The sequence below is a fragment of the Sciurus vulgaris genome (genome assembly GCF_902686455.1).
Source record: "Sciurus vulgaris genome assembly, chromosome: 12".
Lineage (NCBI taxonomy): Eukaryota > Metazoa > Chordata > Mammalia > Rodentia > Sciuridae > Sciurus > Sciurus vulgaris.
In genome coordinates, this window is record NC_136473.1 from 110467458 (window position 1) to 110493048 (window position 25591).

Consider the following 25591-nt stretch of genomic DNA (forward strand, 5'->3'; position numbering starts at 1 on the left):
CCATAAGACTGTTAAAAAAGTGGAATGTATCCAAAGCTGATGATAAAAATGAAATATAGAGACATAAATTAGTGAACCACAAAATAACAAAGAATTTATTAGCAAATTATCCATCTCAATAGTTTGAAACAAATAAATATTATAAAAGTAAGAGTAGAGAAAATAAAATCCTAAGCCAAAGAGTAAATTAGAAGATATTGAGAATAAACATAACACAGAATCACCAAAGTCAATGATGGTGCTTTTAAAAAGCAAATGAGCCAGATGTAGTGGAGCAAGTGTGTATTCCAAACAACTCAAGAGGATTACGCAGGAGGATCAAGAGTTCAAAGACAGCCTCAGTAACTTAGTGAATCACTTAGTAACTCAGAGAGACCCTGGTAAATTCAATAATTCAATAAGTAAAAATTATATCAATTATATACTATGTAATTGCATATATATGCATATATATATAATGATGTCTAATTGAGGTGAATATATTCTGTGAAATTCATTGTAAGGTGATTCTGCTACTTTCCAAATACCTGTGTGTAATGACAAGTATTTAGTTGGGACAGACTACTACATGATGAGGCCATTTGATATATACATTCCACTGTTGTACATGAAGTCTACCACTGACCAAAACACCATAATGCCACAATAGACTGATGTTATAAAGTTTAGGCAATCAGTGTAGACCTCATGATAAAATTAATACATGGTGGAACTCAAGAAAAACATCTTAATAAGTCTCTTGCTATTTAGATAGTTTTAAATCATAGAGATTGTAGTACAGGAAAGAGGAAAGATGGCATTCTTTCCAAACAAAATGCTAGGATATGGGGATATTTGTATGATAGTAAAAACGCTATTGTATGCTTTACTCATACCACATAACCCATTTTCACATACTAAATATAAATATAAGAATTATGAAAAGTGAACTATAAAAGAAAATATGAAGCATCCAAAAGTTGACATAAGTAATTGAGACAGGATGTATATGGTAGTACACAACAGAAATATCCAGTACTCTAGAGGCTAAGGCAGGAGGATCACAAGTCTATGACCAACCCAAGAAACTTATCAAAATGTGCCTGAAAATAAAATTTAAAAAAGAACTGAGGATGTAGCTCAGTAATAGAACACCAGTTTCAATCCCCAATATAAAAAAACATAAAAAGAACAGCAAAAATGTTATTTCTTTTCAAAATTACACAAAATAATATTTTTAAATTCATAAATTATATAATATTAAAATAAAAATTCCATTCATCAAATGATTCTATGAAATGGTGCAAGGCCAAATGACCTAATTACCTCGTATATAATCAAACACTTACAAGAAGAAGACTACAGACTGTAAAAAGAAAAGCAGACAAGATACTTGAACATTCACTTTAAATAGGCCATATATGTGTTCCATATTCATGAAAAACTAAAAATCTTTAGAAATTAGGTAATGTGAAATAAAATCATTAACTTTATAAACAAAGTTCGATAGTATTGATGAACATGTGGAAGAAAGGCATTCTCATAAAGGGAAGATATAGTTTTAACTGTTATTATCCATGTGCAGAATTTTTTTTTAAATCAAGCATACATGATGTGCCACCACCAAAAACAGAGACTGAAATTACACCTGGACATATGAAGACATAACCATATTCCTCCTGAGTTAACCCAGGGGCATGATTAAAGGGAGTGTATATTTATGAAGAAATTAATAATAAATTGTGAAAAATAATGGTTCTCAAAGTAGACACATTTTTGTTACATTCAGTTTGACATATACTAAAAATAACCATGTATATTTTAGATCAACTTCTTTTTTTTGCAGTGCTGGGGATTGAACCCAGGGCTTTGTGCTTGCAAGGCAAGCACTCTACCAACTGAGCTATCTCCTCAGACTGACCATGTATATTTTAAAAAGTTGTCACATGAATGTTGTATTTCATATGTAAGAATATTTAAAATTGTACAGAATTTGAGAAAAATAAAAATAAAAAGAAATACATCAAAGAACCAATTGCGCATCTTATGTGTAGATGATAAATCTATCATAAGTATGACCATTTTCTCCAAGACAACTATAATAATACCTCAATGAAATTAAAGAAGGGAACAATGTAAAAACATCTAAAATTCTAAAATTAGCCAAGAACTCTCTGAAATATAAAAGCAAAGTACCAACTATCATTACCTGATACTACTATATGTTATAAAATTACAATCTTGTGGTAATATAAAGACCAAGAAATCACAATAGAGAAAATTAGATAGGTAGATCCGTATGTATCTAAATATTGTTTTTAATGTTAAGTGCAATAAAAAGGCCTTTATAAATATAATCATATCAAGAAAAGTATTTAATGTGAATTAATGATACAATCCAACCAAAAGGTAGATATTAGAACTGGAGGTCCAGAGTACTGGTTGGGATTGTATGCAGTATGTGTGTTACCCTGGAATTATACCCCAGCACCTCCCACCAGAGAGCAGATATTAAGAGGGATGATTATAAAAATACAGTGGAATATGAACCTCCTATTTTGATCCACTCACGGATACACCAAATTATTATTTACTCCTGTATTGAATCTGCCTTAAATTTATAAATTAATTAGAGGTATATAAAACAAAAAATATTTACAATCAGATGAGTAGGAAAGGTTGGATTATACTAGGAAATTAGCATTCCTTGAGCAATGATCCTTATAACTAGGATGGGATATTTAAATCCACTGTCACCCTAAAAAGAGGAAGACAGTTTGGGTCATAAATATAGCACGTTTAATTCTAAATTTTCTGTAGTTTGAAATTTAATTTAACTGGTTCACGCAGAGAAAGAGACTAGATATACATGAGTATAAAGATCAGAGAAAAGGAGTGGTTTTCTAGGAAAATGCAAAATTCCTGTGTTTTATTTCATGGGACCAGGGAATAAAAGGAGCAAAAACTCAAGGGTCCCAATTTTCCCTAGAAGACATTTGCCAGCATATTCTGCAAAAGACTGTTGCTAACAGTTCAGCTTCTATCTACCCAGAACCAAAGAGTTAACTGTCACCGCCCGCGGCAATTTGCTACTGCCTGCAGCAACAATTGTGCGAGTATTTATCGGAGGTGGACTGGAAACTGAGCTACTTCTACCTTTCTCTTTAGTGCATTGCTTTCTTGCTTGTTTGTTTATAGAGGATAGAGGAAATGAGGCTTACTTGCTTTGAGAGGAGAGAGAGAGAGAGAGACTTTGCTTATTGGAGAGAGACTTTGCTTAAGAGAGAGACTTTGAGAGAGGGACAGGCTTTGCTTAGACCTTAGAGGAAGAGAGACTTGCTACACCTTACTTAAGGTCTACTGCTTCTTACTGGTGCGTCCTGCATCCTGTGAACTAAGGGTGTGTCTACCTAAGGTGCTTTAGTGATGCGTTCTGCGTACTCTGATCTGCCTGTCTGTGATCTGCAACCTAAAGGTGTATTCTCAGTTCTCCGCTCTGTGATCTGCCTTCCGCCACTGCCCCTACTTGCTGCTTCTATCTGCTTGCTGCTTCTTCTTCTTCCTTTCTGCTAATGGCTTCTCTGCGCTTCTTTCTGCTAGCTGCTGCTCCGGCTGTCTTTTCTTTCTGCTTGCCACTTCTTTCTGCTAGCTGCTCTGCTGTCTCGCTCCGCCTATGGCCCGCTTATATCACCTCCAGGAGGCGGAGAGCAGGGCCACGCCTCTTATGCAAACACAAGTTTATTACAAAAAAAAAAAGAAAGAAAGAAAGAAAGAAAACAAACTGTAGGAGGTTACATAGTATTTAGAATGAAGGGTGTTTTAATAACTAACATCTTACCTAGGTGAAAAATATTCACGGTTTATGGTAAAATTTAGAGATTACTGCTATGCTGCCTGAGTTAATGGCAGTTAAGAAATGAATAATAAACAAGTTCTTTGAGAATTACATAGTTGAATACCTCTCTAAAACTTTCTCAGTTAAATGAGAATGATACTTAGGAACACACCCTACATCCCCAACATTGGGCATTATACCCAGGGACACTTTATCACTGAGCCACATCCCCAGCCTTTTTATATTTTATTTTGAGACAGGGTCTCTAAGTTGCCAAGGCTGGCCTTGAACTTGCAGTTCTCCTGGCCCAGCTTCCACAACAACTGGGATTACAGGACTGTGCCACTATATCTGGCAGCAATCATGCTTTTTATGTTTTAAAAAAGATATTGATTTGACTAAAAGCAGACTTTTTTTCCTTCATTTTTTTTTTTTTTTTTTTTTTAAATTTGGAGTAGTCTGTTTTTCCTAAGTGCAGTCTGCCCTCTGTGAGTTCCACCTCTGGAGTCAGTCAACTGTGGGTGGAAAGTCTTTGGAAAAGAATAGCATCTATCCTAAACAGGTACAGACTTTCTTCTTGTCATTCTTCCCAAACAGTATATAACACAACTACTTACATAGTGTTTACTTGTGCTAGTTATTATAAGTAGTCTAAAGATGATTTAAATTGTGGGAAGCTGTATGTGGGGTATATGCAAACACTGCCATTTCATCCAAAGGACGTGGACATCTGCACATTTTGATATCCGTGGGTGTCCTGGAATCCATTCTGCTGTCTTTTTTTCTAGCACTAGTGAAGACCTTTAGGCTCCCTGATTTGCCTTATTTTTTTCTATTCTCAGCACCTTATCAGTCATCCTTTTATGCCCAGATTGTGCATCTCTTCTTTCTCCCTACTCTTAAAATGTCATTTGCTAGCCAGATGCCTCCCCACCCCAGTATGGTGGGCATGTAAACATCAGAAAATGTGGTCTCTAGGATCATGGTGGTGGTTGTTTTTTTAATTTGTTGATCTCCTTTATCAACTTAGTACATGATTAGATTAAAAAATCCTAATGTGTGCTTGAAAAGAAAGGTATTTCGTGCAGTATCCTCTATATTTAAATAAGTATTTATTCAATTAGATTGTTCAAATTTATATAACCTTTTACTTTTTTATGTGCTTGATCAAGACTTTTTATCCAAAAAAACCTGTTAATTCTCACATGTTAAAATGACCTGTTATTATTATATGTGATTTTTTCCTTTGAATTTTGACTTTTATTTTGCTTTGTATATTCTGAGACTTTATTATTTGTGATTATTATGTCTTTTTTCTCATTTTATACTATTTCACTTTATTACCATTGTTTTTCATTGCTTACTTTAGAGGGTGTTGTATCTTTATGTAACTTTTCTTTCAGCTTTTTCCTTCCTACATACCTTATTTTCATTATGACTGACTTTGGTGATTTCTTTTTAAAAATTAGAAGAAAAATTTTAATCCATTCTATAGCCTTGTTAATAGTTGGATTTAATTTCTTGCCCTTTATTTTGATTGCTGATCTGTGTAGATTCACTTCTTATTTATCTTGCTCAAAGTCCCCCCCCCCACTCTTTTCCTCTCTCTCCTTTGTTTCCCCCTTCCTAGCTTTTTATTGGATGGATGAAGTTTTCTTATTGTACTCTTTTTTTGTTTATTTCCTGGTTTGAAAACCATAGATCAGGAGTTAGCAAACAATAGCCCACGGACCACATGGGCTCAGCTGTGAGTCATGTGAATAAAGTTCTACTGCGACCCAGCACACCTGTGCATTGTCTATGACCACATTTATGCCTCAGTAGCAGAACTGAGTAGTTGTAACCATGTGACCTGCAAAACCTGAAATATTAACTATCTGATCCTTTACAGAATGTTTGCCATAAATTGTAATTTTTAATTGGTTATGCCTAAAATTTAGCATGTATACTGAGCTCTAAATTTTATTAATACATTCTGAACTTACACCATTTTTGTCCTGAAATAAGATAAAAATTTTAGTATGCTGTAAATAGCATCTGAAATCTTTGATTTTTCTGTTATTGTGAGAATGTTAATTCTCTTGTTTTTAGCCTTCCTTTTTTTGCAGGGGGAGGGTTACCAGGGATTGAACTCAGGGGCACTGGACCACTGAACTGCTTTCCCAGCCCCATTTTGTATTTTATTTAGAGACAGTCTCACTGAGTTGCTTAGCACCTCATTAACTTGCTGAGGCCGACTTTGAACGCAGAGCTGCTGGGATTACAGACATGTGCCCAGCTAGCCTTTGTTTTTTAAATCAACATTATTGACACATAATTTACATAACATAAAACGCATTCCTTCTAAGTGTACAGTTTTGGCAATACATTAGTATCTCAAACTCCCAGAGTCAAGAAATTCTGTATAATGTGTAGATTTGTTCTTTCCTGATGTCTTCATTTTAGAGACATTTAGATGGTTTTGATTGATTATTTGATGGCTTCATTGATTAATGCTGTGTTAAAGCAGGAGTAATGAATAGGTTAATTCCAAACTTAATTATGTGCCTTTATAATTATGGTCTCCATCAAAGACAAGCAATGGAAAGTCACTGTGTCATTTATCTTCTGAAGTCAGGCTGTATCCTTCACACCTGACTAGAACAAACAACTATCCGTTGCTAGGCAGCCAAAGCACCAGTGCATAGCAACTGTGATATCTGCATCAGGAACCTTAGGGTCTCTTCAGAGCAGAATGTCATGTAGTTAAAGCAGAAGATCTGTGCTTTTCTGTCAGAATTAGAAGAAGCAAGAATCTAGAGGGAGGAATGGGTGAGCAGTCAGTGAACATCCTACTAGAGCACTGGTAAGTGTGATCATAATTTACGTTTGGAATGACCATTAAATTTTTATGCCTTTGACACTCATTTTGTGATCTTGGAAACATTTCTTGATCTTCCTAAAGCCTCATTATTTCATGTGTGAAAATGGAAGTGACAGAATCTAGTTCATAAGTAAGTTAATACCTGTGGTGCACTTAGCACAGGTTGCAATGTAAAGCATTCAGTAAAATATTAGTTGCTAGTAATAGTTTTAGAGATCATATGATACAACATTTTTTAAAAAATAGAATCAGTAGTGCTTCTTATCTATTGCTTTATAACAAATGACCCTGAACTTAGTTTCTTAGAAACAATTTGTTATTGTTTATAATCCTGTGACTTTTCAGATGACAGTTCTTCTGTGGCATACCAGGAGTTGTTTGTGTGGCTTCAGTCAGTTGAGACCATGGCTGGAGTGTACAAGATTGTTTCTCATTCCCCAGAGACTTTCCACGTGGCCTCTCACCATGCTATAACCTAGGCTGGCCTTCTTACAGCATGGTTGCCGGCTTCCTGGAGGAGCATTCCAAGATATTCCCCAGTGTAGCAGTGCCCATCAAGCCTCTGCTTCCACATGCGTTAATGTCCCAGGTGGCCCAGCCCAGAGTCCATATGGGCGGGGATTCCACAAATGTTTGAAGACCAGGAGTTAGGATTCACTGGGGCCACAAGTGTAGCGTCTCCCTCCAGTGGTGGAAAGCATATTGAGATAGTAACTGGTCAGGATGTGTGCGTAGATCCTGACCTGGGGTGATGTGCCACTACTGTGCCAGATGGTGCTTTTCCAACTTTGATGTGCACCAGAACCACTTGGGTACTGTTGAAATGCCTATCCCTGGGCCCCAACTTTAGAGCTTTTGTCTCCATAAGTCTAAAATAGGGCTCAGGTTGTCCTGATAACACTCATGAGATGTCACTGGCTCTTTGCCATACCAAATCCGCGGATATTTGTCACCACTTGCAGCAACAATTTGCATGGGTCTTATGGGTAGTGGACTGGAAACTGAGCCACTTCTATCTCTGGGCTGCTTCCTTGCTTGCTTGTTTATAGAGGATAGAGGAAATGAGGCTTACTTGCTTTGAGAGGAGAGAGAGAGACTTTGCTTATCAGAGAAAAAGAGAGGCTTTGCTTAAGAGAGAGAGAGACCTTGAGAGAAGGACAGGCTTTACTTAGAGCTTAGAGGAAGAGAGACTTGCTATGCCTTACTTAAGGTCTGCTGCTTCTTATTGGTGCATCCTGCATCCTGTGAACTAAGGGTGCGTCTACCTAAGGTGCTTTAGCGATGCGTCTCAGTTCTCCGCTCTGCGATCTGCCTTCCGCCGCTTTCTGCTAGCTGCTGTTCTGCTTTCTACTAGCTACTGCTCTGCTGTCTTTTCTTTCTGCTTGCCACTTCTGCTAGCTGCTGTGTCTATCTGCTAGCTGCTGCTGCTTCTTCTTCCTTTCTGCTAATGGCTTCTCTGCGCTTCTTTCTGCTAGCTGCTGCCGCTCTTCTTTCTACTAGCTGCTGTGTTGCGCTGTCTCGCTCCGCCTACGCTTATATCAGGAGGTGGAGAGCAGGGCCACGCCTCTTACGCACAATTAGGAGTGCTTGAGAACACATGCGCATACATTGTGTGCGTGGACGATAAATCACCTGAGTGTGCTTATGTCAATTAACCTCCTCGCTGCCGATGTGATCTGGTGCCGTCAACATGGCACAGCCCTCAACAATGAGAATCACTTTTTGTTTTGTTTTAATTAATTATTTTTTTTAGTTGTAGATGGACAAAATACCTTTATTTTATTTACTTATTTTTATGTGGTGCTGAGGATCAAACCCAGTGCCTCAAACATGCCACACATGCTCTCTACCACTGAGCCACAATCAGCCCGAGAATCACTTTTCAGAAAATTTAAAGACAGGGAACACCTTCACCTTCTCTGGTACTCTGCTTTTATCAGAGGCAAGCCTTATGAAATTTAATACCTTAGGGAAGATTGCTAGTTTATTCTCTGTGGTAGATTAATAAGAGTCATAGGGGTAGTTGGGGAAAGTCTACTTTTGGTTTACAGTTGTTCCTGTGACTCAGAGGTAGTCCTCTGTGCTGAATTTTAAGTTGGTGAGAATTTCTTAGAGAGATGGAAATTTTGGGTGTCCAGGACATTCTTGTTGAATATGCATCAGCTTCTTTGTAGTACCAACTTAATGAAAATAGCAGTAAGGTTTGCTTTGTGGCTGAGTGTCTTAGAAATGACATTTCTCTCTATTAAGATTAGAATATAATCCAGTTTTATGGAAAGAAATAGACTGGTAGAGATTAACGTCAAGGAAAGGGCCTGTTAATGTAGGCATCTTAAGTTATACCAGTAATACTTTAGTCATGGTTTTAAGCTTTAATAACTTCACAAGTATCAATGTTACAAACAAGTATCATGAGTAAAAGTAACAATTTACATTTCTTTTTTGCATATAGAGTTTTTATATTTTGAATACTAGTTCAAGTTTTTGTTTCAGGAAACATTTTTAAAAAGTAATTTAAGCAATTCCTGTTTTTCTGTATTTTTTTTTAAGATTCAGCAGTCACCATTTAGGGAATGAGGCTATTGAAGCAACCTGCCACACATGCCTTTGGGATCTTTATCTGTTGATTTGCTAGATTCGAGGTATGCACAGAGACTTTAGGAGGAAGAGAATTACTGCCAGCTACATACAGAGCTCTGATGCTCTCGTTTATTTTCATGTCCTTGTCTGTTAGAGGACTGTGTTTTAGAACTCATGATAATCAACACTGAGTATAGCTAGACATGACCTAGACTGAAAGAAAACATTACCTCTAAGAATTTGGGAGTTTGTAGCAAATATAGGGTCTCTCATTCCTCTCTGTGGCACTGGTCTCCTGGATCTCCTGACCACTCCTTTGCAGCAGTGCCTTGTCATTGCACAGTGACAGGAGGAAGACAGTTTCTTCCTCCTGCACTCTGGTTCTGTTCTTCAGGATGCTTCCTCTTCCTTCCAACCAGGAACTGGGCTGGTTCCTATAGAGCTGGAAATCCAGGGATTCAGGGAATATGATGTTTGTTTGCCAGGAAATGTTTAAAAAAGAAAAATCCAAGGAAGCACGAGCTCATGCTTTAAGACTTTAGAATATAATTCACGTTACATGGAAGATTATAAATGCTGAAAATATAACAGTATAATTAAAATTGGTTCTTATGAGGAGGAAAGAGGGAAAAAAGATTGTACCTTATAGGAAGGTATCTGAAAACCTGGGATTTCCAAGTGACATGTTGAAAGGAGGAGCTGACACTTGTGAAAATGTTGGGCATGTTTGCTATCATTGTTTCTTTTTTCTCCCCTTTTTTAAAATTAATTTTTAAATTCTAATTAGTTGTACATGACAGTAGAATGCATGTATATGTTTCTTGAGTGGATTAATAAATAGCACTCTTCTTTGCTTTTCTACACACTTGAATATTTTTTTTACTCTACAAACCCCTGTGGTTCAAAACACTCACTTATTTTAGTTGTTAATTCATTTCTAACATGTCACCAACTTGCATCTACTGCATCTCTGTGTTGACACATAGCATGTACATGGTGGCTTCCGGGTGTGCAGAACGGGGGATGGGTCACTCATCCCAGTTATGTCTCTAGAGATCTTTCATGGTAGGTATTGTGGAATACCCTGGTTTTCCAAGGCGTGGTTTTCATTGTTCCTTAGGATTTCAATTTAAGCAAATTGAAATGAACTAGGATGATTCTGGAGTGTTTAAAATAAATCTTGAATTATTTTTCTTAAGATTAGTACCACAGACTCTGTATGCTGTTTTTCATATTCCTTATAATATCCACAATTTAAATGGGAAAAACTTTAAGCACAATTTTATTTAAGCATTGGATTTGTCAGAAGATGGAATTTCAAATACGTTTTTATAAGATTTTGTTTTTCATCATAGTTTTTACTTATTCTGATTGCTATTAATGATTCAAAACATGCCTCAAATTTTTTACAACAATGATGTGAGGATAAATTAGGTAATGTAAAAAAAAAAACTAATTTGGGTTCTTTGGGAAAAGTCATCACTCTAAGGAGAACATTTTACACTGATGTATACAAATAAAATTGAAAATTTTGTTTGAGAACTGTGCTCTTTAGACAATGAAACTACCAAAGTGCTCCTATTAAGAAATAATGACACCAAGGAAGTACAGGAGTGGATAGCGCTAAGTTTTAGCCAGGAGTTTGTCTTAGTAACTGCATTTTTTTTGCAGGGTGGTGGTAGTTCTTGTATTAATAGAACATACATAGTAGAAAATTTAGAAGTTATAGACAATGTATATTTAATGATCACTTATTCTATCCAGAAATTCTAATTACTTCTCTTTTTTTCTGAATTAAGAACATTTTTCCACATATTTAATTGCTGTATTATAGTTGTACATAATGGTAGGGTTTATTGTTACATATTTGTGCTCGCTTACCATATAGTGATATAATTTGGCCAGTATCATTCTCCAGTACTTTCCCTTTCCCTCCGCTCCTCCCTCCCCCTTGTCTCTTTCCTCTATTCTTTTGATCTCCCTTTGATTTTCATGAAATCCCCTGTACCTTTATTTTTCTCTTTCTTCTTTAGCTTCCACGTAAGAAAGAAAACACATGACCCTGGACTTTCTGAGTTTGATGTACTTTGCTTAACATAATGTCCTGAAGTTTCATCCATTTTCCTGCAAATGACATAATTTCATTTTTTTATGACTAAATAAAGTTCCATTCTGTGTATGTATGCTACATTTTCTTTATCCATTCATCGAATGACAGACACTCAGGCTGGTTCATAGTTTAGCTATTGTGAATTGTGCTGCTCTAACTGTGGATATACTTGTATCACTTTTAATTATTTTCAGACGTACTTTTCGTGACTGTCAGAGCCAAACATAGCAACATAGATATCATCATCTTGAAGTTGAGTAAAATAGGCAAGACATAAAGCATAAGATGACATGATTCTTTTCATATAAATAAGGGCAAAGGTTAATAATGTATTTCAAGAATGCATATGTAGGTGGTGAAATACAAAGAAAAGGTTATTCCAAAGACAGGTATTAACCTCCTCTGAAGAGAAAAAGTTTAATAATTTGGGGGAGGGGACATGTTCAGAAGGCTCCTGAAGAGGACTTGTAATGTAGATGGTGGTTGCCACAGATGTTCACTTTACAATTATTAAATGTAGCTTATCTGTTATATATTTTTATCATTATAAAAATATGTATATTATATTTATTTTCAGTGACTATATAGAAATTGAGTAGCGCATAGACAGTGTAGTCTCATTGATTAAGAAAAAAAAGGCCATGTCTTGCTAGGTGTGGTGGCACACAGCTGTATTCCCAGCAGCTCTGAAGGCTGAGACAGGAGGATTCCAAGTTCAAGGTCAGCCTCAGCAACTTAGTGAGCAACTTAGTGAGCAACTTAGCAAGACCCTGTCTCAAAACAAAAAATAAAATGGGCTGGGAAAGTGACTCAGTGGTGAAGTGCCCCTGGGTTCAATCCCTAGTACCACAGAAAAGAAGAAAGAAAAAGGACATGTCTCTGTATTTTTATATCTGTTGAATATTTCTAGAAGAGCCTGTAAGAAATGACTAACAGTGATTGCCTTTATGAAGGACTGAGATTCTGAGATGGGAGGGAAATTGATTTTCATAATGCATTTTTTATTTTCATTTTGTGTTTCTGATTTAGAATGATCTACAAAATGAAATGTTAAAGAATAGGAGCGATTAAGACAACAATTTAAAATTAAAGAATTTTGCACCTTCTTGATTTCTTTATAATTATGTAACTTTGGTGTGATAGGATTAAGACTGTGATTCAAAAAGTTAAAATCATGGGCTTTTGGATCGTATTATCTGTTTTCATTGCTGGGTGAGTGGTCCTTATGCAGTATACTGTGTCGTTCCCAGCGACCTTGCTCTGTGACAGTTGGATAACTGGAAGACTTGTCAGTAGATTTCTGGACCAGCCTCCTGAGTGTGTACTTATTACTTCAGGTTTAAACCCAAACAAACTGAATTTCCAGTGAGTTTCCAGGTCATGCTAAAGCTATATATGTGGGGACCACACTTTTTCTATTTATTTAGTTACATTTTGATGGTTTCCAGTACATAGAGTCACTATATTGTGGGTACATCTATAAAGCTCTTAATAATCCTTTTTACTACCTTGCAAAAAATTTATGGATTATTTTGTTAGGAAATTGATAGGGAAAAATGGGTATTTTAGATCTGGGTGTGTGTAATTAAATGAAGGATAAGAAATGCTACTGTTTAAATTAGGTCTCTTTTATAAGTCTACTTGATAACAGAATGGATTTTATGATCAGCTAATGGATTAATTTGAGATTTTGAGTGCATTACTAAGTTCTCAATTTAATACGTCAGCTGAATCCAAACTCTTGTTTGGCACTAACAGTGTAATTCTGCAATTTTTTTTCTTGCTTCCAAGGCAGAAAACCACGAAAGACATTTACAGTCTGCTACAGTTTAGATCTTAAGTGTCCTCTAAAGGCCCACGTGTTGAAGACTTTGCCCTCAGCTTGGCACTTTTGGGAGATGGTAGAAACTTTAAGAGGTCGGGCACAGTGGGAGTTCTTTAGGACCCTGGACCCCTACCTGTTCTTTTCTCGTTTGCTGCCTGGCCCTGACATGAATAGTTTTGTTCTGTGAGTCCTTCCCATCATGATTGCTGCCTTACCTGCTGTTGAAACAGTGGAGCCAGTCATCATGGACTGAAACCTCCAAAACCGTAAGCCAAGATGAACCTTTTCTCTTTATAAGCTGATTTTTCAGTATTTGTTTACAGTGACAGAAATGTAACATGCAAACAAATCAGTCTGTGGGTTTCTCTTTACATTCAATTTAAAAATACTGAAAAATTATTAGTGAAATGGTATTGCCTAGTTACATATTGCTGTCTGTGGGACAGAAAACTTTTCCACCTGGTTTTTATGCTTAACATTATTATTATTTCACTAGATTTAACTTTTTTAAAAAAAATCACATTTCTCCAATATGATTTAAATTGGCTGTTAACATTTAACTATTTAACAATTTTGTTACTTTAGGCATTCTTGGCTATATCAAGATTAAAAATTTTTTTCACAAGTTCTTTTACATCTAAAACTTAAAATTTCTTTGTGGACATCTTTCTGCTTCTTCCCATCCTTCAATTTTACTTCATTCCTGTTCATTATCTGGGTTGTGGAGTGAAGTATCCAGGTGCTAGTGAATTGTCTTGTACAGTAGCCTGGCTGCTTCTCTGAATTTCAGTTTTATAAGCTGTTTTGCTCATCAGAGTGTTCATTTCATGGGCTGTCATTCTTGTGAATAGGGTTTTGCTGTCATCTATACCCTGCTGTTGCAAGGAGAAGCTTAACTCTGACGATCAAGGTGTTTTTTAGGCTTTCCCACAGTATGTGGGCATATTTATTGGCAGTAGCTTAGTTTTGAGGTTTGCAGGTAACTGTAGGGTAGAGAGTATAACAAAGAGAAAATCTCAAGACGTTAGGCAAGACTTTGACATCAGATTACATTAGTTCACATAGATTTTGATGTAGAGACTTTTGGAAATATAAAACTCTTAGATTATTAGCTATAGAAATCACTTTTGTCATTATTTTTAAAAGTATTACCCATCTAATTTGTTAAATTTCTCCTAATGTTTTCTCTATAAAACATTTTTCTTAAACTATTAACAAATAGTAAACTTATTTTTTCCTCTCTTCTGTCAAATCTGATGAGCATCAAAGTGATTAGTGACAGAAATCTTCAATTCTGAATAATCAATAAGTTGGGGATGATGATCCTCTGACTAATTCAAAACTTACTATATAAGTACTTTATATTATCCTCTTATGGATTTTATGGTATGTATTCAGAAGATCTAAAAAGATAAATTTCATGTATGTATATATCCCATATAAATCTATGTATATTTAATTTAATTAGTTTATTTTTATTAAAATATTTTTTATTTTTACAGACACATTTTGATTCATTGTACACAAATGGGTACAACTTTTCATTTCTATGGTTGTACACAATGTAGATTCACACTGTTCCTATAATCATACATATATACAGAGTAATACTGTCTGTTTCATTCTACTGTTTTTCCATCCCACCCCCTCCCACCCCATTTTCCTCCATACCATCCAAAGTTCCTTCATTCTTCTCTTTCCCCTGTCACCCCCCCTCATTATATATTGTCATGCACTTATCAGAGAAAACATTTGGCCTTTGGTTTTTTGGGCTTGGCTTATTTCACTTAGCATGATATTTTCCAGCTTCATTCATTTACCAGCAAATGCCATAATTTTATTCTTCATTATGACTGAGAAATATTCCATTGTGTATATATACCACAGTTTCTTTATCCATTGGTCAATTGAAGGGCATCTAAGTTGGTTCCACAATCAGGCTATTGTGAATTGAGCAGCTATGAACATTGATGTGGCTGCATCACTATAGTATGCTGATTTTAAGTCCTTTGGGTATAGGCCGAGCAGTAGGATAGCTGGGTCAAATGGTGGGTCCATTCCAGATTTTCTGAAGAATCTCCATACTGCTTTCCAGAGTGGCTGCACCAATTTGCAACTCCACCAGCAATGTATGAGTGTGCCTTTTTCCCCACATCCTCGCCAACACTTATTATTGCTTGTTCTTGATAATAGCCATTCTAATTGGAGTTAGATGAAAGTATGTATATTTTAATATACATGGATAACTTAACTGAATGACATCTAAGAACCAATTAAATATTTTGATTATTCCATTATATAATATAACTTCAGACTGTGGGGCAAACAGATCTTTTAGGAATCTTTGAGGTTAAAGCTGTTTTCATAATTGTCTTAGTTAGATTTTTATTGCTGTGACCAGAATATCTGACCAGAACGACTTATAAGAGAGAAGGTTTATTTTGGCTCATGGTTTCAGAGATTCAGTTCATGGTCATCAACTCCATTACTCTGGCCCTAAGGTAAGACAGAACATCAAGGTGGAAGGGTATGGCAGAGAAAAGCTGTTCAAGTTCATGGCAGCCAGGAAGCAGAGAGTGAGTGTGAGGAACCAGAGACGATACAATCCCCCAGGCTTGCCCCCAGTGACCTACTTCCTCCAGCCAGTTACTATGTAGTAGTCCCTTCAAATTCATCAAATGGATTAATCCACTCATGAGATTATGGCTCTCATCCGTGCCTAAAACCCCACCTCTGAACCTTCCAACATTGGGAACCATACTTTCAAAGCATGAGCTTTAGGAGACATTTCTATATCTAAACCATAGCACCCACCCTCCATCTCCCTCCCTTCCTTTCTTCCAAGGGCTATGGTTCCCAAACTTTAGTGTGTGACAGAATCACATGGAGGGCCTACTTAAACAGTGATTTTTTTTTTTTTGCTTCCATTCCCAGAGTTTCTGATTCAGTGGGTCTAGGGTTAGTCCTGAGAATTTGCATTTCTGACAATTTCCTAAATGACGTTGATGCTGCTGGTTTGGGGATTATTCTTAGATACTCATTAAGGAATAAAGTACATATCCATATTTAGAGTTAATAATGTTATATGACTTCACTTAAAATATAGAAGCTTTTCAGTTGTGCAGGTCCACTTATCACCTCTCTCCTAGGCTCAAGCTTTTCGCTGTATTTCTGATGTGTATTATGAATACAGACTTTTGAAATCTACAGAACAATGTTAAATTTTTTACTTTAATCGGGCATTTTTTTTTAAGAAATTAAGAGGAAAAACAGTCTTTTGTATTATCCATATGTTTACCTTGATACCAGTGTTTCTTGCTTAAAGATCCTGTTTCCATTGCATTTCATTTCCCTAAAGTTGGAATAACTTCCTTTACCATTTCTTATAGTACAGGTTTGCTGGCAACAAATTCTTTGGCTTTCTTTATCTGTAAATGTGTTTATTTTATTATCATTCTTGAATGATTTTGTACTGATACAGAATTTCAAGTTGGTAGTTTTAAGCTCTTCTTTCTTTAGTACATTTAAAAGTTGAGTCATACACTGGTCTGTATTGTTTCTGTAGTCACTGAAGTTGTTGTTCCCTCTATGTTCTCATCATTGCAACTCTAACCCATCTGCAGCCTTCATTTTCTCTCTCTAACGCTATTGGAATGCAATCCCATGTCACCCAATTTTCTATATGGAGTTTATTCATTCTTTCAGCCATTGGTTAGGTTTCTACTCTATAACTGCTTACATTGCACACCTTGTGTTTCTATTTAAAATTTTAAATTCACTGTTTTTCCCTTTACTAATTTGGTTTAATTACTAGTTTTCTTCTTAAAGGTGCTAATATCTTCTAGTCTCTTAGATTCAAGATCTTTTGTATTTTTGTTTGTGGTGTTAGGGACTGAACTGAGGGCCTTGGGCATGATAGGCAAGTGCTCTACCACTAAGCTACACACCCCCAGCACTGGACTCAAAACCCCAAAGTCATTTTTAACCCTTCTTTCAGCCCTACATTCTGTGGAGTTTAGTACTGTTACTTTGTATTTGGAAATGTCTTCTGTTCACTTCCTTTTTGATTGCTGCCATCTAAGCATTAGGATCCAAATTAAGACAAAATATTTAAAGATATGTGACTGATTTTTTTCCCCAATCAGCATACTCTATGATTTCAAAAGTGCTAAAATTTGGATATGAGGTGTTTTTCAAAAGCTCCTGTGTTAATGCAGGAATATCAGAGGTAAAATTATTAGATTAAGAGCACTATAGTCTAATCAGTCCATCCTAGTTTGAATGAACTGAGTGGGTGGTAACTGTAGGCAAGTGGGTCATGTCTGGACTAGGTGGGTTACTGAGAGTGTGCCCTGGAATGGTTCACCTACCTGTCCCTTTCCCTCTCTCTTCTTCTTGGCCACAATGAATAGAGCAGCTTCTCTCTGCCATACTCTTCTACCCAGAACACTGGACTCAACCAACCATGGACTAAACCTCTGAAACCATGAGCTAATATAAACTTTTATTCCTCTAAGTTGTTCTTTTTGGATATTTTCGTCCTAGTCGCAAAAAGCTAACATAAAAGCTTTTGCTGTTCCTTATATCCCTTATTCTTTTAGTGAGATCAACTTGACTGTCACTATTACATTAGCAATCTTCTGGAAACACTGCTTTGTTTTGAATTATACTGTTCAATATTTTCAGTTACTCCCCATTTCTTTTGATGGTATATCATTTTGGAGAAAAGTCATGCTCATGAACTTTCAATGTTGGCAAATTATTCTAATTTTGAATAATGCAAATTAAATATGGCTAAACATAAAACTAAGTATATAAACTTTTGCATATACAACTATATAACTAAAATAATTTACAAGTTCATTACAAACTATGAAGTGAATATTTAAGTTAATACCATTAATATAACACAGGGTATTTATCAACAGTTCAACATGAATACTGTACAGCTTCTGACTTCGGCATGGGGCTATTCTTCAGTCATGACTTAAGTAGCCTGTCACTTCTCTGTGTTCAGACTTCTGAGAAACCTTTGTTTCCACAGCGTGCTGTGGTATCATTTGACCTTCCCTTGGTTTAAAAGTATCATTTAAGAAATAGATCCTCCTCCATCTTTTTCTCATTCCTCAGCCTGCTACAATTGAAATGGCACTACTTGGCTACAGTAAGCTAGTAACTAAAACACACAGTAAGACACCAGTACTACTTGTTGATTGGGGTTTCTAGGTGAGCATCCAGATGACCAGAATGTGGGGTGTGTGTGGGGGGGGTGGGGATGAGAGAGAGAGTGAGTTGTAGTCGACTTGAAAATAAGAAACTGTGAAGATTTGTATAAGAAATAAATGGAATCTTAAAATCATTCCCATGGCCCTAGAGTCTATAGATCCCATATATAAAAATCACTTTTCTGCGAGATAAAGACCAAATTCCTTATGTGGGCACCTGAGGCCTTCATCAGCCTGGCTCAGTCCCCTTCCCTTCCAACTTTGTTTTTCTTTTCTACTTTCTTACTGTGATGTGATCATAGTATCTTTCACATCTTACTGTGATGTGAAAATAATATCTTAAATTTTTTTCTTGCATGATCCTTAGGACCATTGTTGATATTCTTAAAGCATTTACTCTGGGAATCAAATAATTAAATGTAGTACCTTAGCATTTGTACAGATTTAGTTTTTTGGCAAAATACATGTTTTCATTATATAGAGTATAAGCAAAATATGTTGATGTAGAAAATATGTATTTCTGAGAGACTAAAATGCTTTACAAATTTTGGGTTTTTTTTTTTTTTTTTTTTTTTTTTTTTTGCATCTATTTGTTCTTCATTTTTAGGACTGTTGGGAAAGATCCTGATGGCTATTCGAGATGCATGTTTTGAAATCTCAGCTATTCAAATGGTAGGTAATTTGAAGTGAGCCCTAATATATTTGAGGATTTTAAAAAAATAATCTTTAGCATTTTTTAATTGAATGTTCTCTGTGCACTTGTGAACTCAGTGCATTAAAAAATGTTTTCTGAACTCAATAACCTTATAATAAAAAGTTTTTTAAGAAAAAATATCAGTTAGTTTGTAAAGTCATTAATCAAAACTTGGAAACGGTGGAGAAGATGGATAATTGTGAAATCTTACCTAGGATGTTAAGAATTCATAGCCAAAACATTCTAAAAGTGTTGATTGGTGATGTATTAAGTGATTATAGGACATACACCTACTTTAAAAGTAATAACTATAGGAATGTTAGCTTTAAACATTGATCTAGCTCTTGGCCTACAACCTAGCACAGTGATTAGCTGTAATACTCAATGAAAATAGCAAGAAATGAAGTGTTAGTTGAACCTATAATGGAGGCCTGGGAGTGTAGTGGCAAGTACAGTTTTTAACTTTTGGGACCAGAAAGCTATATTTCTGAATCTGGGTTCAGCTGCTTTCTAGGTCTGTGACACTGGCCACAGGTCAAGCATTCTATCCCTAACTTTCTCATCTGGGCAGTGAAAACATTATTTGTCTGAATGGGTTATTCTGAAAATTAAATGAAATAACTATACACAGTGCCTTGTAGAGTTTATAGCTCAAATTCCTACTCAGGAATATTTTACAGGTTATATCTTCTTTTACTTTGTTGCACTAATGAAAGTTATGTGAATGTAAGATAAAACACTGATAACAAACAATTCCCTTCCTATACTGGTAGTGTTGCTTATGATGATAAATACTTTCAACTTGAAGTATTGTCTCTGTAAAAAGAAATTTCTCAGTAATCTTTAATCTTGGCAACAATAGAGAAATGAAGTAAGGGGAAAAATAAAATGAAACTGCAGAGGCATTTTTTTAAAATTAGGGTTTTAGTTCGTGAGACCTGAAGTGTAATGAAGTTTTACTACTAGCTACATTTTAAGTCCAGCCTGCATAGGAATGAGTTGTTAAGGACTGACCTTGTAAGCATACTCTTATTCATGATGATGTTTGTAAGGGCTTTGTTAGAAACCCAACTAGGGACTTCTCTGAATTCTTTGGAGAAAAAAATGATATGTTTTTAATTCCCTCCACAAAATCGAATGTATTTTCTTAAGTTATAGTTCTTTCTTGTACCTCTAATCTACCAACAAACAGCATTGCATTGCATAAGTCCTTTTTACCAAGAATGAGGTTTTATTCAGAGAGGTGTAGGGTAGTAGATAAGATCATGGTCAGTGGAATGAGACTGCTAGAAACAAAATGCCAATTGGGGAAGGATTCATTGCGCCTCAGAGAAGTATCTGTAAATTTGGGCTGTTAATACTAACTGTGCCATAAAATTGTGAGAATTAAATTAGATGATGCATATGCAGATCCTAGAATAGTGCATGACATATTAAGTACACATGGTTATTCATTGCTATTCTGCAACTGATCTTTAATAGCACTTTTTCATTAAAGAGCAAATTATTCAAGATTTACATTTTGATGGAGAATGTCATGCTAAGTGAAATTAGCCAAACTCAGAAACTCGAAGGTTAAATGTTTTCTCTAATTTGTGGAGGCTAGAGTAAAAGGAAAAGGGGAGGGAAGGATAGGCTAACATAAAGAACCAATCAAATATAAATTAATAGACAAATGGAAGGAAGTCTAGTAGAGTAGAGGAAGGAGAATGGGAGAGGGGAGGAAGGATGGTGGTAGAGAGGGGGAATCATGAACTGAAGTCAATTTCCATGCATATATCAGTTATTCAGGATGAACCCAACTACTATATATAACTATAAAACTGTAATTTAAAAAAAAAAAAAAAAAAAGCACACGCATGTTACAACAGCAGTGCTGGACCTAGAAAGAAAAAAAAAGGAAACTGTAAAAGGATTGAAGAGGTTCAGTGGAGGGGAGGGGAGGGAGGTGGGGTTGGAGCACTAAACTGGAGTAGGTTGAGTCCCATGCTTTTGTGATTATGCCAGGTTGTATCCTAATGTTGTGTATAACCAAAAAAAATTAAAAATAAAGAAATAAAAATAAATTTTAAAAGGAAACAGAAAAAAGATTTACATTTTGAAGTAAAGAATATATCTAAGGGATAATAAATTGGTGAGTTCTAAGAATGGCTCATTTATTTTTCTTTTGTTGGTTGGTTTACAGTTTTGTTTTATTTTTTAATATAGTTCAATATGGATCGGGTTAATGTTGAAGAATTCTATGAAGTTTATAAAGGTGTAGTAAGTGAGTATAATGTAAGTATTGAAGTAAATTTAAAGCAAAACCATTTGGATGTCTGAGGTCTTGGGAATCTCATTATGATTTATAATCATTGAAAGTATTTTTTAAATTTTGATTTGCAAACCATACATATGAGAAGGGCTAATATCCAAGATATATCAGGAACTCAAGCAACAACTCCGTTGAAAACAAAGCACCTAATTTAAAAATGAACATAGAATCTGAACAGATATTTCTCAAAGGAAGAGATGTGATTGGCCAACAGATATGTGAAAAAATGTTCAACATTTCTGATCATCAAGGGAAATCGAAAGCTGCAATGAAATATCACCTCTTGCTTATTACAGTGGCTATTATCAGAAAGACCAATGATACCAAGTCCATTTAGTTAAAAACACTGAAGAAACTAGGGGGAGAAGGAACTTATCTTAATGTTATAAAGGCTATAGATGGCCAGTCCAAGGTCAACATCATACTGAACAAAGAAAAGCTGAAAACATTTAATCTAAAATCAGGAACAAGACAAGGATCTCTATTCTTACCACTTCTATGCAATATAGTTCTTGAAACTTTATCCAGCATAGTCAGGTGAGAAAAGGAAATTGTAGGTTACAAAAAGGAAAATAAGAAGTCAAACTCTCTCTGTTTGTTAATGACATGGTCCTATATCTAGAAGACCAGAAGTCTTCTAGAGCTAGTAAGTTCAACAAGTAGCAGGTTACAAGATCAACATGAAAAAAATTTTAGCTTTTCTGTATTTCAGTAATGAATCTACTGAGAAAGAAATCAGGAGAGTAATTCCATTCACAATAGCCTAATAAAATGAAATAGTTGAGAATAAATCTTAAGCAAGGAGGTAAAAGACCTCTGCCATGAAAATTATAGAACACTGAAGAAAGAAATTGAATGAGACCTCAGAAGATGAAAAGACCTCCCATGTTTGTAGATATGCAGAATTAATATTGTTAAAATGGCCATACCACCAAAAGCAACATATAGGTTCAATACAGACACCATCAAAATACCAATGACATTCTTCACAGACCTAAAAAAAAATAGTTCTAAAAATTATATGGAAGAATAAAAGACTGAGAATAGCCAAAACAATGTCAAACAATAAGAGGGATGCTGGAGGCATCACAACATCTATTCTCAAACGATCCTACCAAACTATAAAAAACAGCATAGTATTGGCATAAAAACAGACATGAAGACCAATGGAAGAATGGAAGACACAGGTACAAACCCATACAGATACGGTCATCTGGTACTTGACAAAAGTGCCAAAAACATGGAGAAAAGAGCCTTTTTAACAGATGGTGCTGGGAAAATTGGATAACCCTATGTAGAAGAATGAAATTAGATGCCTATCTCTCGCCATGCACAAAAATCAACTCATAGTAGATCAAAGATCTAGGAATTAAATCAGGAACACTGCAACTTCTAGAAAACAAAGTAGGCTGAATACTCAGACATATTGGCATAGGCACTGACTTCTTTGATAAGACTCTGAAAGCTAAAGAAATAAAACCAAGGTTTAACAAATATGATGGCATCAAATAAAAAAGTTCTGCACAGCAAAGGAAGCAATTAACAGGGGATTAATATTCAGAATATATAAAGAACTCAAAAAATACCAAAAAACCCAAATAACCCAATCAATAAATAGACAAATGAACTAAACAGATAATTCTCAAAAGAAATACAAATGGCTCACAAATATATGAAAAAGTATTCAACATCTTTAGCAGTCAGGGAAATGCAAATCAAGACTACACTGAGATTTCATCTCACTCTAGTCATCAAGAATAACAATAACAATGCCGACAAAGATGTGGGGGAAAGATATACATGGTTGGTGGGACTACAAATTAGTCCAACCACTGTGGAAAGCAGTAGGGAGATTCCTCAAAAGACTAGGAATGAAGCCACCATGTGACCAGCTATCCCACACCTTGGCATATATCCAAAAGAACTAAAATCGGGATGCTATAGTGATCCAGGCACATCAATATTTATAGAAGCACAATTTGCAATAGTCAAATTATGGAACCAGCCCTGGTGCCAGTCAACAGAAAAATGGTTAAAAAAAAAAATGTGGTGTATATACACAATGGAGTTTCACTCAGCCAAAAGAAGAATGAAATTATGTCACATGCTGATAAATGGGTGATACTGGAGAATATCATGTCAAGTGAAATAAGCCAGACTCAGAAAGTGAAGTGTCAAATGTTTTTAATCATATGTGGAAACCAGATAAAAATAAAGAAGTGTTTTAAAAAGGAAACTTATGAAAACACAAGGGAGAAAAATGGAATAGAGGAAGGAGATTGACAGGGAGGAAGAAGGAGAAACTGCTCAATGAACCAGATTGTTATGTGCACGCATATATATATATGCACACACACACACACACATACATACTGTGGTTGCTAGTAATGTGTATTTCAACTTTACTAAAATAGATTTTTAACATTCTTATAACGTGATAAATTGCCGAGGGGATAGATATGTTAATTAGTTTGATTGAATCTCTGTTATCTCTGTACATAAATCAAAATAGCACATTGTACCCCATTTATATACACAGCTATTTGCAAATTAAAAATTTCTAAAAAGATATTTCTTAAAGCATTCTTACTGCTAGAAACATTGTTGATCATGCCCATTAACTGAGGCATTCTTATCCCTGAGATCTAGTAGAAAATGCAGTATTATTTCATTTATGAAGCAAAATTTTATAGGAGGAATGCAGAAAAAAAAAGGCACCACCACACCAAGACAAACTTGTTTGGGACTGTAATACATTTTGACTTTTTCTTTGAAGTTTATAATATTCTCAGAGTGAATGACGATATGTCTGAAATGCTTTAGAAAGTTATAAGTAAATAGTTCTTCACATTATAATGTAACTCCACAGAGATACTTAATGGCTAATTGAAAGATACTAAGGCAGATGGAATCAAGTGAATAATGATGAATAGGAAGTTATTCAGAGGGCAATGAAATACATTCTTACAAGTAACTATAATCAAGCAAGCCAAATCTTTCCCCTTAATAACAGCACTGGTAGATATTTCAAAGTTGTTGGTTTCCCTCCTTATCAGTTTTCTCAGCTTTGTGCTGGTGCCTTGCTCCTCAACCAGGTTCTTTTCTAGGGAGTCTTCTCTTTTATTTTTGCCACACAGGCCATGTCATACATAGAAAGCATGCTACTTGCATTAGTGGAGTTGTAGTCTTGGTGAGGACCAACATGAATTAAGTCAGGTTAGGTCAGCAAGGCATGAAATGAAGCAGATTCATCCTTTTTTATTTAGAAAATCTGCTCCTTAATAAAAACTAAATGATTTAAATTTTTAAGTCTACCTTTTAAGGAATGTTATGCTTTTGGTGGCGTTCTTAGCTCAACATGTTTTTCTTGACATTTTGTGCATTTTGAGCAGCCCTGCGTATCTGTATTTTAATGGTATCTATTCCTTACACTAAAAGAAAGCAAAGGGAGACTGAAGCTAAGACTAAGAAGAGAAGAGAGAAGAAGGAAAGGCAAGCAGGCAGAATTCATTTCTCTTTTGGAACATGTGTTTATATTATACGTTCTACTCCTACTGAGAACTTGCTCTTGATGTTTATGTGTAGGCAGTTCTTCAGTGTCATGAAACAAGATCAAACTCAGCATGATTTTATATAAGAAATCAATTACATATGACATTTTTTGAAATAACAAATTGACTTTGGAACATATTTAGGGATTCTAATGAGAAGGGTTATGTGTACTGTATTAAGAAATTCTTTCCCTTCTCTTTTAACTTCTGCCATTTCTATTAAGTAAGTCGACAGTTTGGATTAGTATCTGGCCTCAGTTCTGTAATCAAAAGGCCTCGCGTGGCCTGCGTGGTCTGTCCTGCTTTCACTTCCTTCCTGCCTCTCTCAGCTCCTGATACTTTGCATCTTCATATATTCCCCACTGTTGTTCTGCCCCAGTCTTCATGATTGTTCCCCCTTCTGCCTGCTGAAGGGGAGGGAGGAAGATCTGCTGGGTGCTCCAGATCTGCGCGGGCACGCTTGGTGTGCTCCAGTTTGCCGCCCCAGCAGTCCACATCCTAATCAGGCGCCTGTGTTTCCTTCCTCGTGCCGCTGCCGTGGTGCACTTTACTTCTTACACTACACTCTTCATATTTTTTGCTTTAAATAATTACCTTTTTAAGCAACTAAAAAAA

General features: G+C 35.6%; 1 protein-coding gene across 5 annotated transcripts in view; it reads left to right on the forward strand.

The window, feature by feature from the left end:
• Window positions 1–25591, forward strand: part of NME7 (NME/NM23 family member 7) — a 201046-nt gene that overhangs the window by 76777 nt on the left and 98678 nt on the right. For all 5 annotated transcript variants that reach the window (XM_079106075.1, XM_079106072.1, XM_079106073.1 and 2 more), the window contains exons 8-9: window positions 19025–19089; window positions 21320–21388. In XM_079106075.1, coding sequence (XP_078962201.1) covers window positions 19025–19089; window positions 21320–21388 — 134 coding nt within the window. The remainder of the gene's footprint in view (window positions 1–19024; window positions 19090–21319; window positions 21389–25591) is intronic.